Here is an 11,586-nt window from a genome sequence, read left to right as displayed (position 1 = left end):
TAGAAAGAGGTGGGTTTGCATAAAAGAACGATGAGCTCTGTGTTGCACGACAAATTTCTAGTCCAAATTTCTACTATGGTTTCTATTATGTTTGTATGATTTAGTAGTTTTAACTCTTGTGGGTAGTACTGGAAATAAGCTGTGGCAATAAATAAGCTCTTATGAGGCAATGCTCTACACCAGCTTGCCTAAGTGGAGGAGGGGAATCATGAGACAAGGCTCACCGGACATACTTTATTCGATACCATTTTTCTCAGAAGTATCATAAAATTATAGTGTTTCTATTTATTTCAAGATATTGTAACATAACAAAGAATTGAAAATTAAGCACGAAACTTCATTTGTGCCTTTGAAAATGCCTTAGATAAAATGAAAACAAAATCATTGGCTGTGGCAGAAATGATACTATGATGATACAGATTTGCTGCTACTTGCATTTTGAAGAGGTAATATTGTTAAAAAACATTTAGCATCTCTCACCTCATTTGCAGATCCTCGTCCATTATACTGTTTACTTTGCTGAAGCGCATTCCTATTTCTTTAGCCGTCAAACAAAATTTCTCTTTTGACATTTATAAATAAGATCTATTTTAAATTAAATTTCATGTTACAGCATTTTTAAAAACTGAATTTCACAGAAAATGTTAATATTAATTAGTACCTAGCCAAATTCATTTACATGATGGATTTAATCTTGTACAGTTATTCTATCAAATATCCTAAGGTTTTGCTGCAGCTTCATTTATAAGGAAACAGTGACAGTCTAGTTCCTTCTGAATGCAAGTCATGACAGATCTCAAGCTAGAAATGAGTTTTAGAAGATTCACTGTCTTTTGGATTTAACCTGCAGGCTTTGGATTTTAGTGTCACTCATAAATCCATCTTCTCCCTTAATTCTTCACTCATTAGTTTTACATACTGGGCTTTGTTCTGATCCAGTTGTAATCAAAATTACAGAGATGCAAATAGTGTTATCCTGAAGATGTACCAGTATAATACATCAAAATCTCCTTCATTGGCCACTCTCAATAAATGTTTCCCCCCCACCACTGAATATATAATTGTCAATATTTACTATATCACTTATATGGTGAGTTTTTACCTTTTAGGAGATCAAAGTGAATTATAAAAGGCACTCATTTTATTTAAAATGCAGAACTTATGGTGACTAATTCCATTAATGAGGTACTGAATAGCATCCTGGTGACTTCATACAAGGATAATAGGGTATTCTGGCAGTCTATCACAATCACAACAACATACGCTTCCAAACCACATGAAATTCAACTAACCAAATAAGATTCAAAGGTGTTTTAATGCACAATTTGCAGAAACTAGGAGTATGGGAAAGTTGAAGCACTCACTTTTTACAGTTACTTGAATTACAAAGTGAATAGTTACTCTATATATCCTGACAGCACAAAAATGACCTGAGAACAAAATTAACAAGTATATAAATTAACCCCTAGCTTGTAAACTATGTACATCTTACTTATGTCGCATGGTGTTTGTCATAATCCATGAGGCACCTTTTTTCATAACAAGCTCAGAGATGGGACCAATGAATTATGCTTTATTTTTATCTTGCAAACCAACTACAACTTTGAGCAGTGATGAATAACTAGACAAGACTTAACTGGTTAGTGCCACTGAGTTGCTGTTACCAAAGAGATCAATCAGCCTTTTATTGTTGCCTTTCTGAATGCTAAAATACAAAGAATATTTTCAACACCTTGAACAGCCTTGAATGCCTCCTCATTTCCACTGTTCATTTGAAAAATATGTTTGTAGTACAACAAAATACATTCTGTACCACTGATGATCCCTGAATATTAATAGCAATGCTGTAACCTACAGGCATGGGAAACCTAAATACTTTCTTCTAATTATATTAATAAATAAAGGTGGAAATCTGTACAACATTTTACTTTCCTGGCTTTTAATTGATATTTTCCCCCTTGAGCATCAAACAGCTTATTGCTAAAATGATTTGGCTTTCTCAAAAAGAAAACTATTTTCATTTGTACACAATAGCATTTGTCTCACGAATAAATGAGATGTCACCACTTTCAATAGAAATACATTTAAGTGCAATGTATTAAGCTCATTGATTTTTTTTCAAGCATTCCCATCAGAAGATAAAGAAGTACATTTCATAAATCCATTCATTTCTTCAGAGACTAAATCTTCATCACATTTCTTTCTGTGGCCATGCCTTGACAGCTTCTGACTAATTTGCCCATTTGGTCATGAGTCATGACTCTTTTTCCTTGAGTAATCACAGCTTCTCCTGTTTTAAGGGACACAAAAAAAGTCGGCATTAGAAGGGAAATTGTATCGGAGTAACCTACAGGCTCTGATCCAGCTTCCATTAAAAGCCTTGTTGACTTTAATGGGAGATACATTAGACCTTTAATGAATTCAATCTTTCTAAGAGGTTCAGCATAAAGCTTAAGCCCAAGGGAAGAAGCTACAGCAGATTTAAGACATCTAGACATCTTTGTGCTTTTCTGATTCTTAGCTGCTATGAGGGTAAAAAGACTTCCAGTGTAATTTAGGCAACCCATACTTGGCCAACAAGTAGTGCCAACAAGGATTGCTGTACTACAGCATGTTCAAACCCTCAGCCCACCCCAGCCCATCCCCCCATAGTGGGGGATTCCTAGGGTGGACATAACTACCCTACTTCATTCATATGACAAGAGCGTATCTCTGGCACAAAAACAGAATAAAATGAGGGCCATAGGATCCCTCCCCCAATTTTGCAAAATGATTTTTAGCTATATCACGGAACAATGTCACACAAGATATTTATTTTACTTGGAAGAATATCACATCGTCATTCATCTGAAATACACAATAATTTTACTTGCGGCCAAATCCTGCCCATCTCCTCTGATGCTGAAGAGGAACACAGTCTAGTGGAACTAGTGTGCAATGAATAGGCTTCTGTTATGAAAAAGACTGGACAGTACTTGGGTACCCAATGCAGGGGACCTTCAGTCCCTTCACCTCAGAGCTAAGCTGTGCTCCACTTCAGTATCCCTCCTCTGAAACAGCTTCCAGGAGAGTTTTGTCTTGACACTTCAAGTTACTGAGGCCCTGATCCAAAGCACTTAGGCATGTGAGTAATTCCACTTTGTTAAAGGCAAGCCCTCTGAATAGAGCAGTAGTGGAACTGTGGCTGGCTCCAACAGTTATTCTATCCTATAGGAAAGCTCCCTTCTTCTCTTACTTCCTACAGAGATCCTTAGCTACTTGGAACATCTCTGCATCACAGTGGTAGGATGCTCTGTCCAGGCCATTTCTGAGCAAATTCTGTCTCCCTGCCATCCCCTTCCCCCCACCTCATTCCCACATATATGTTTCAAACCCAGAAGTAGGCTGATGAGTCTAATCAGAAATGGTCGCACACAGATGTTCTCAAACTTGTCACAGAGGTCAAGCAGATGATCCTCACCAATATACTTCTGTGTTTGGAGGATGCCAATGGGATCAGATGGACAAGGTATACTCAGAGGTGTCTCAGCCCCACCACATCACTGCTGCAGTGCAAACCTGCCTTTGGACTACTGAATTAAGTCCTAGTGAGGGGGAAAAGTGCAACAAAAGGCTGATCTTAATACGAACTCAGCTGAAATTTCTGACTTAAGTTTCCAGAACCAACTCCCTCAGCATGCTGTGTTCACTGTGGTCCCTTTGATCTGACCAGGGCCCCTTCTCTTGTGAGTCCTGCTACTAAAATCCATGTGACTTTACATCACCGAAGAAGGCAACACCAAGCCCTTTAACAGAATCATTTCAAATGCACTCTTTTCACATATTTTATCACAAGGAAACACTCTAAAAAAAGGGAAAGAAATTGAACAAAGGCAGGCACAATACAGAACAACATAAAAACATCAAAAACTAAAGCAATCTTACAGTGGGACACAAGGCAGAAATAGATTAAGCAAGTCATATAAATTGTGAATCAAAATGAAAATATAGATGTTATTCATTTATGAGAACTAACCATATCACTACATCCAAGGTCAAAACTAGATGTAAAGGAAAGAAATAGTAATAAAAAACAGTTGTAATAATGATACTGGTAATAAAAGATTTATTACAATTATATCCAAGGTCAAAACTAAATATAAAGAAAAGAAATAAAAATAGTAGTAGTAGTAATAATACTGGTAATAAAAAATTAGGTCAGGTTTCAGCTTTCACGTATTTTTTAAAATTGAAAATAGTTAATTGTACATGCCTAAGAAAGTCCATATAGGTCAGCCACTCTGCCTTTAACTTGCCATTTTGTGCTTATATACTGCATGAATCTGAAATAAATTTTGTCATATAGGATGATTTCTTGCTCTCAGTTTCTTGCCTTGATGGAATTCTTTGCATAAGGGCTATAATTTATATGTATTTGCATTTGTATACCTTTATTTGTATTCAGATTCCTCTGTTTCTGTTGATCTTATCTGAATGGTTAGGGGAGGGAGGAGGAAGAGACAGATTTGGTGTAAGCTGAAGATGCAGTAGGAGGGTGACTTCGAATTTTAGATTAGTGTTTGGGTTTTTTGTTTTGTTTTGTTTTTTTACAGCTATAAGATAGAAGACTTTAACACAACTTTTGATATTTGCCATTCCAGTTGCCTAGCAGCTTTTAAAAGAAATTTAAGGATAAGTATGAAACAATCCTGTAATCTATACATTGTCAAAATAAGTCTGATTTCATTACTGAATAGAAACATCTATCATTTTTATGTATGCAATTAGAGATACTTCAGCATTTTAATCCTTTCTGATTTCTATGATACGTTTTTATAATCACATCCTATCAGTGTAGATGTCTGGCCATCTTACACGGCAGGACAATAAAAAGAGCAGCAAATAGACTGTGCAGATCCTGGAAAACTGATCCAACCATAGAAAACATACCTCTCCCCTGTGACACTCATTCTAAAGTTAAAATCTCTTAGTAAAACACAAGAATGACTCTGCCTAGCATCTGGTAAGCAACTTTAAGTATTCTGCACCAACTAAAATCTGGTCCTTAATGCAAGGAAATCAAGCTTATCCCTATAATAGGCATGCACCATTTAGGATGGGGGTGGGCAAAGCTCAGCCCATGGGCTGGATGGGGTCCACAGGTGATTCCAGTTCCCAGCAGCCCCTGCCTGCATTGCGGTGGCCAGCTTCCTTCCATGGAGAACCCAGCAGTGGTGGCGTCATGACAGTGCTGGACGAGGGTTTGCATGGGGGCCAACCGCAGCAGCACTGGCAGGGCACGTGCAGCTGGGCATGGACTTGCTCTGGGGCTGGGACCTTGCGGTGGTGACAGTGTAGTCCAGAGCCAGGACAGAGATGTGATCCGCTGCCCACATACCTGGGTAGGGGAAAACAGGCACCAGATCACAGCTCTGTCCTGGCTCTGGACCACACTATCAATACTGCAAAATCCCAGCCCTGGCCCAGGAGCAGCTCCCCGCCCAGCCACATGACCTTGGGGCCAGTCTTCATGGAAACCCTGTCTCCACCCTGTCATATTGCCACCACTAGTGGGGTCTCCAGGGAAACTGGTGGCAGCAATGAGGGCAGGGGCTGCTCAGAAATGGGGCCGGCTGCCAGCCAGATCTGCCATTTTGCTCACCCCTGACTTAGAAGCAAATAACTACCCTTTGGATGGATCTATACAAGATGCTACTGCACAGTCATTATTGCACATTTATTTAGTTATTTATACTTTTTATACTCTTTATACAATTTATTTATTTATTTATACTGTGCAATATTGTATTAGCACTGTCTGTGCTGTGATGCACTACTGTGTAGTATTTTTTGGCTATTGTGCAGTCAGCATCTCATGTCCATTTCTATTTGATATTCAATCACTGTAGTAGTATTTCATTGCCATGCCTTGTAAGGTGGAGACATCCCCAAAATGCCTTTTTGAAAAGTATCATTTCAACATATCTTCATTCCAATTTGTCTAATTATGTCTTTCTAGTGACAATACTCTACCATATGGTATGCAAAATTGAAATGGTAGATGTGTCTGAAGTATCCTGGTCATTGGGAGTGACTGCTGTCAAAAATGCTGCTTGGATGCAGTCAGACAATTTCCTATACACCAAGACCACACATCTGCTGTGTTCAAGAAAAAATGTTGATGTCTTACTGAGTGAGCAGATCTAAAAGGCAAATATTTATCTTATCTAGTATTTCAGTAGTTTATAACAGTATAGTACAGCAGGATCTCTCTTCTGGGAATACAGTCATTTCAATGTGTGCTTCTGACTTAAGTGATGTTATTAGCACCAGCTACAAGTAGGTCATAAATGCCAAAACAGCAGTAATGGGAAAAGTTATAGCTGCATTAAACATCAACTTATTTTTCTGACATTAACTATATATCAGGACATTGAAGAAAGCAAATTTTCTTGCATTATGTTTGCAGGAAGGAAAATTAATCTGAGGGTCATGAACCCATTTCAGGAGGTTACATGCACTCTGCCCTTCCCACAGTGTTAACTAGAGAAGGTCTGCCTATTTGGGAGGTGCATTGTAGGAAAAATGCTCAAAACTTCTAGTTCTATTATTAAGGGGTTCCAAAAGAGGAGGTGAAACCCAAGTATAAACATATTTCCAAGCAATTTTGAGCCTTCTCTGTAGCAATACCTAATTAAACAAAAAATAATAAATATAGCTTTTGCAAGTATGTTTTATATAGCGATATCGTCTTCTTTCAAAGAACAGAAACAGAATCTAAGGAAAATTAAGAATAGGATTTTCTTAATTACTACTAGATCTGTTGCTAACTTGTTTCTGTGCTTCCCAAAGAGAAGTTAGCACTTGAGTAGTTTTTTTCCTGAAAGACAAGAAAAATCAAAGAGAAAGTTAAGATGGTTATGGGGAGGGGGAAAAATATATGGCACCATTTTCAAGACACCTTTCATTTATTCTTTATCATATCCTGAACCTCTGTGTGTAATTGACCTATTCTTAACTATGCTCCTGAAATGCAATTCTAAATAGTAAAAGTATTGCAATATTTAACCTATTGCATGTTTGCTGTTCTATCATAAGGTAAGACTGTCTAGATAGGAGACGGAAGAATAGCTAAATAGACAAATGTATGCCATATCTAGTTAGTAATCAATACCCCTAGTCACTGGCTGTGCTTTTTAAAAACTGTTTAGTATATCTCCTGTTCTGTTTAGTCCCAGATAGTAAACTAAGTATTCTGAAAACCATCTAAGCTGTAAATTCTTCATCATAAGTAATCTGAGCCTAAGTAATGTTGCTAAAAAATAAAATATTAGGTATTGCTCATAATTTCTCCTCTTCCACTTTGTGCCATATCTCTGACACTTCCCTAATAAACCTGATGTGTTTGTAGGAAAATCACCACAGGCAGCACAGATGTCCTATAGCAGCATATAAAGCACAGGTCAGAGTACCCAGAGATCACCCAGGTGTCAGCACCATGGAGTCATTGGCAGTTAGTATTGTTTATAGTGTACTGCAAGCTAAGTAGGGAACTGAACAAGCACACAGCCAGCCTGAAGTCACAGTCAGTACAAATCCCACTTTTACATTCTCTTTCCAGAGTTTTACTGTTAGCTACAGCTGAGGATTTAGGCTGGCATGCTTATCTTGATAAAATGCTTCTGTAGAGATAAAATTCCTAGCACTGGGAGCAGTTTTTAGACAGCCAGCCTTCTAAAAAAAGCATTTAACAGAGCTATATAAAATAAAAATTTGTTCTGATTCTTCCCAGAGTTTTGCTCTTCAGATTGTTATCCAAAAGGACAAATGAGAGGCCTAGAGAAATGGAGAGAAATAGAGAAGATTTTATAAACAAATAGAGGGCTGAAACTAGTTCCTTCAGTGCCAAATGCCTACTAAGTATCTGGAAAGCATTACTGGTCACTGCACTACCACACCTTTAAAATAAAGCAGAAATCTGGAACAATTATGCAAATCACTTAACATTTTCATAAATAACTACACAATGGTACTGATTACCAGAATTTAAGCTTCTTTATCCTGCAGTAAGAAGCAATTCCTAGGAACATAGGAATTACTATTCTCTTTGCTCCCCTAGCATTTCCCAGACTTACTGTCTAAGGGTGCTTGTACATGCAATAGGGGTTTAGTTCGGTTTAGTTTGCCCTGAATTGAAAGGGTTGGTTTTTAAAAACCTACCATTTCCACCATTCCAAATTAAGGAGAACCAAACGCCCATTGCATGTACACAAGAGTTAGGGGGCTCAATCCTTACAGCCTGTAGCACCCCTCCAGACAGCTCCTGGGTGGGCAGGAGCTGCGCAGGGGGCACCACAGCTGCCGAGGGAAGCACCAGGCCCTGCGCAACTCAGACAGGCAGGCAGGCAGGCTCCAGGAGGAGAAAAAAAAAAAGATTAGGCTCCTTGCCACTTTTTTTTTCCTTCAGTTGAGCCAGCCGGCTTGCACAGCCCCTGAGCTGCACAGGGCCCGGTGCTTTCCTCCGTGGTGGCAATGCCCCCCTGGCACCACCTGGCCCGGGTACCAGCGGGTGGGTGCCACCTGGGGTGTGCCACCACTGTGGAGAGAAGCTCTGGGTTCCCCCACAGCTCAGAGACTGCTCGGCCCACCGGCACTTCACCCCTCTCCCCCCCTCCCCCGCAGGAGAGACAAGTAAGCTCCAGCACCCCATGCACCATCCCTGCCGCCTGGCACCACCCGGGAATGGCTGGCTTGCCCCCGGGGCAGAGCAGCAAGACAGCAGGAGGGTGGCTAGGTGTGCTGGTGATGGGAGAAAATGGCAGGGATGGTGCACGAGGCACTGAAAGCCCACCAAGCCTGAGCCTTCCCAAACATGTTGGCTTCCAGGGCCCCATACACCATTGCACTTCATAATGTAGTAAACTAAAACACCTCGGATGGGTTTTACCTTGCTACATAAAGTCATTTAAAGCAGAATACGCCTCCAAGTATGTAAATAGCAACGACATTAAAGTGGAATTCACTGCCCAGCATGTAAGTAGCAACACCATTAAAGCACTGCAAAAGGGCAATTAAGCCACTTTAAAAGCCAATTTTGTTGCATGTACAAAAGCCCTAAGTTACCCTAGCAGCAATTTGTGGCTCAGCTCTGGCTACTTCTGGCCCAAGACTAAAGGCCTATGGTTGGTTACAAGAACTAGCACTTAGGCTAAGTACAGATGACCAAAAAGGCCAAGGCTGAATGGATTAAATCTTCATAGGTTAGTTTAAACTGTGTAGATTGAACTGATAAGCAAGTGAACAGATGTTCACTTTTGATTCTGGAAATGCAGCCACATGCCTGCAGTGGCCCAGGCCAGAAGCTGGGGAGCGCTAGACCGTGCCTCCCTACTCAGTTGGAGAAGACAGCTTGAGCACGACTAGCTTGCCCACTTTGCAAGGAAGGGGTTGGCAGGGGAGGTGCAAAACATCCTGGGATGTTGGGAGACTGTGAGTTAACTTGAATTTGGGACAGAAGTCTTCCGGGACAGAAGTTCAGTAAACTGTTTTTCCCTTTAGCTTCCTTCAGCTGTGGAGTTTTACCATAAACTTGGGACCATTCACCCTTTAGAGAGACAAAACTGTGGCCTGTCTATAATCAGGACCTCTTTTGCAAGCTTACACACTGAGTTACAGTATAGTTAAAACTCCCTCCCAGTGGTAGCAGGTAGAGTATTGCTACTACCGAAATCAGATTAGTGACTCTTTCTCCCCATGGAGTCAAAATTCTTGTTGTGACCTATGACTTCACCTGTGCTTTACCACAAAAGTAGCAAATAAGTGCAAATAATCTACCACAAAGCAGCCACTCTGTTACCTAGAATAACAGGTGTATTGGGAGACTGGCTACTGACAAAAGAAACAAGAGACAGGTCTACAGCCCAACTGTTTATTATTTACAATGTGAAGCACAAGAATAGACAATGGGAAAGTGTTTATCTAGCTACCTGACATAACAATATAGGTCCTCACTGAAACTGGTTAGAGAGACTCAGGAAGGTGTCATGAAGACTGATAGCAGCTCTTCTTGAATTCGTTGAGTTCTCCCATTTCTCATCCAGTCTATATCCTATATTTATATATGGCTTATTTTATTAAACATTCTCTGATTCATTTTGTTTAAATTTCTTGATTTCACTGAGACTTTGGACACAGGACTGAACTAGTTTTTCTATACGCTTAAGAGGTGCCAATTAGCTGGGATCTACGTCATGAAAATTGCAATTCTGGAAGGAAAGATTTCTTATCTCTTTTCTTCATCACCTTGGAATGCTGCTTGCCATTATCCTGCTTTTCTTTTCACTGTGTTTTATGGTCTTCACTGACAGGGCTGCCTTGTTTTTAAAACTAATCTAAGAAGTTTAATGCACACATCTTTTATAGCAAAATTACATCTACAGCTGCAATTACACATTTGGTTACATAAATCACTACTTTTGACATTCTTAAGCTAAAGATATGTTATAGTATGTTTGGCTTATCCCTTTAAGGCCTTCTTGAATAATGTCTCCTTTCAGGCCTTTTCCTCTGTTTAATTTGATTTCTTTACTAGTTCAGCTGGGTGTGCTAATTACTGCTTGTAATGCCTCAAAAGGTCACTCTGTTGTAACTCAAACTCAAAAAATATTTAAATTTAAATTAAAAGAGGACTTGGTGTACTCTTGGTAATTGTGGGATATTGCTCTTGACTGACCCTGGGGATCGCAGTAGGGCATAGAGAGGAAGGCAGACCTTTAGGTACGCAACTCCCAGGCTGTTAGGGCTTTATAGGTCAAAACTAGCACCCTGAATTGCACCTACAAAGCCCTTGCAGATCATGGAGGACTGGAGTTATGTGCTCCTGGTGACCCAACCCCATCAGAAGGCAGGCCACTGTGTTTTGCAACAGCTACAGTGTCCAATTAGTTTTCCAGGGCAGCCCCACACATAGCACTTTACAATAGTTCAGTCTTGAGATTACAAAGGAATGGATGTTGATGGCCAGATTAGAATTTCTAAGAAAGGGACACAGCCTTCTCATCAGATGGAGTGAAAAGGTCTCTTAGCCAGCGCAGCCACTGCTGCGTGAAGATCCAGGTGCAGCAAAGGAACCGGGAGCATTCCAAGGCTACAAACATGAATGACCAAGTTTCAGTTGGTTCACCCACATCCAGTCCTCAACTACAGCCAGGCACTTGGAAAGGACTGAGTCTGCAAGGCCAAGGTCAGAAGAGAAGAGAGGTAGAGTGGGTGTCGTCATCACACTGGTGGCATTTAACTCTGAATCACCATACAATATTCCCCAGTGGCCTCCCAGACACATTAAACATAGGTGCAGACAAGACGGTGCCCTAAAGGACTCCACAAAAAAGGTTCCAAGGGGATGACGAGTACTTGCCCATCAACACCCTAAGCGACCACTGTGCTAGGAAAGAACAGAACCAATTTAAGAGCTATTCAGCAAATAACCACCAGGTCATGTTAATGCTTGATCAATACTTTGTGGTCAACTATATCAAAAGCCACAGAAAGATAGAGTAAGATCAGCAGGGTACAATTTCCCTTGTCAATCTCCAAGCAAAATTCAGT

The 11,586-nt window shown here is 40.2% G+C and overlaps 1 protein-coding gene across 3 annotated transcripts in view; it reads right to left on the bottom strand.

Moving 5' to 3' along the window:
- Nucleotides 1–214: 214 nt before the first annotated feature.
- Nucleotides 215–11,586, bottom strand: part of HTR7 (5-hydroxytryptamine receptor 7) — a 56,366-nt gene continuing 44,994 nt past the window's right edge. For 2 of the 3 annotated variants that reach the window (XM_019556251.1, XM_019556249.1), the window contains exon 3: nt 215–2,290. Coding sequence is in view for 2 of the 3 variants with exons in the window: in XM_019556249.1 (XP_019411794.1) it covers nt 2,248–2,290 (43 nt within the window). In the remaining variant the exon portion in view is untranslated. Of the gene's footprint in view, nt 2,291–4,015; nt 4,041–11,586 lie in introns of all 3 variants that reach the window. The other variant, XM_019556250.1, reaches the window with a different exon arrangement.

Source organism: Crocodylus porosus, unplaced genomic scaffold, assembly GCF_001723895.1.
Source record: "Crocodylus porosus isolate Cpor-Errol unplaced genomic scaffold, CroPor_comp1, whole genome shotgun sequence".
Lineage (NCBI taxonomy): Eukaryota > Metazoa > Chordata > Crocodylia > Crocodylidae > Crocodylus > Crocodylus porosus.
This window is presented reverse-complemented; position numbering and strand designations above follow the sequence as displayed.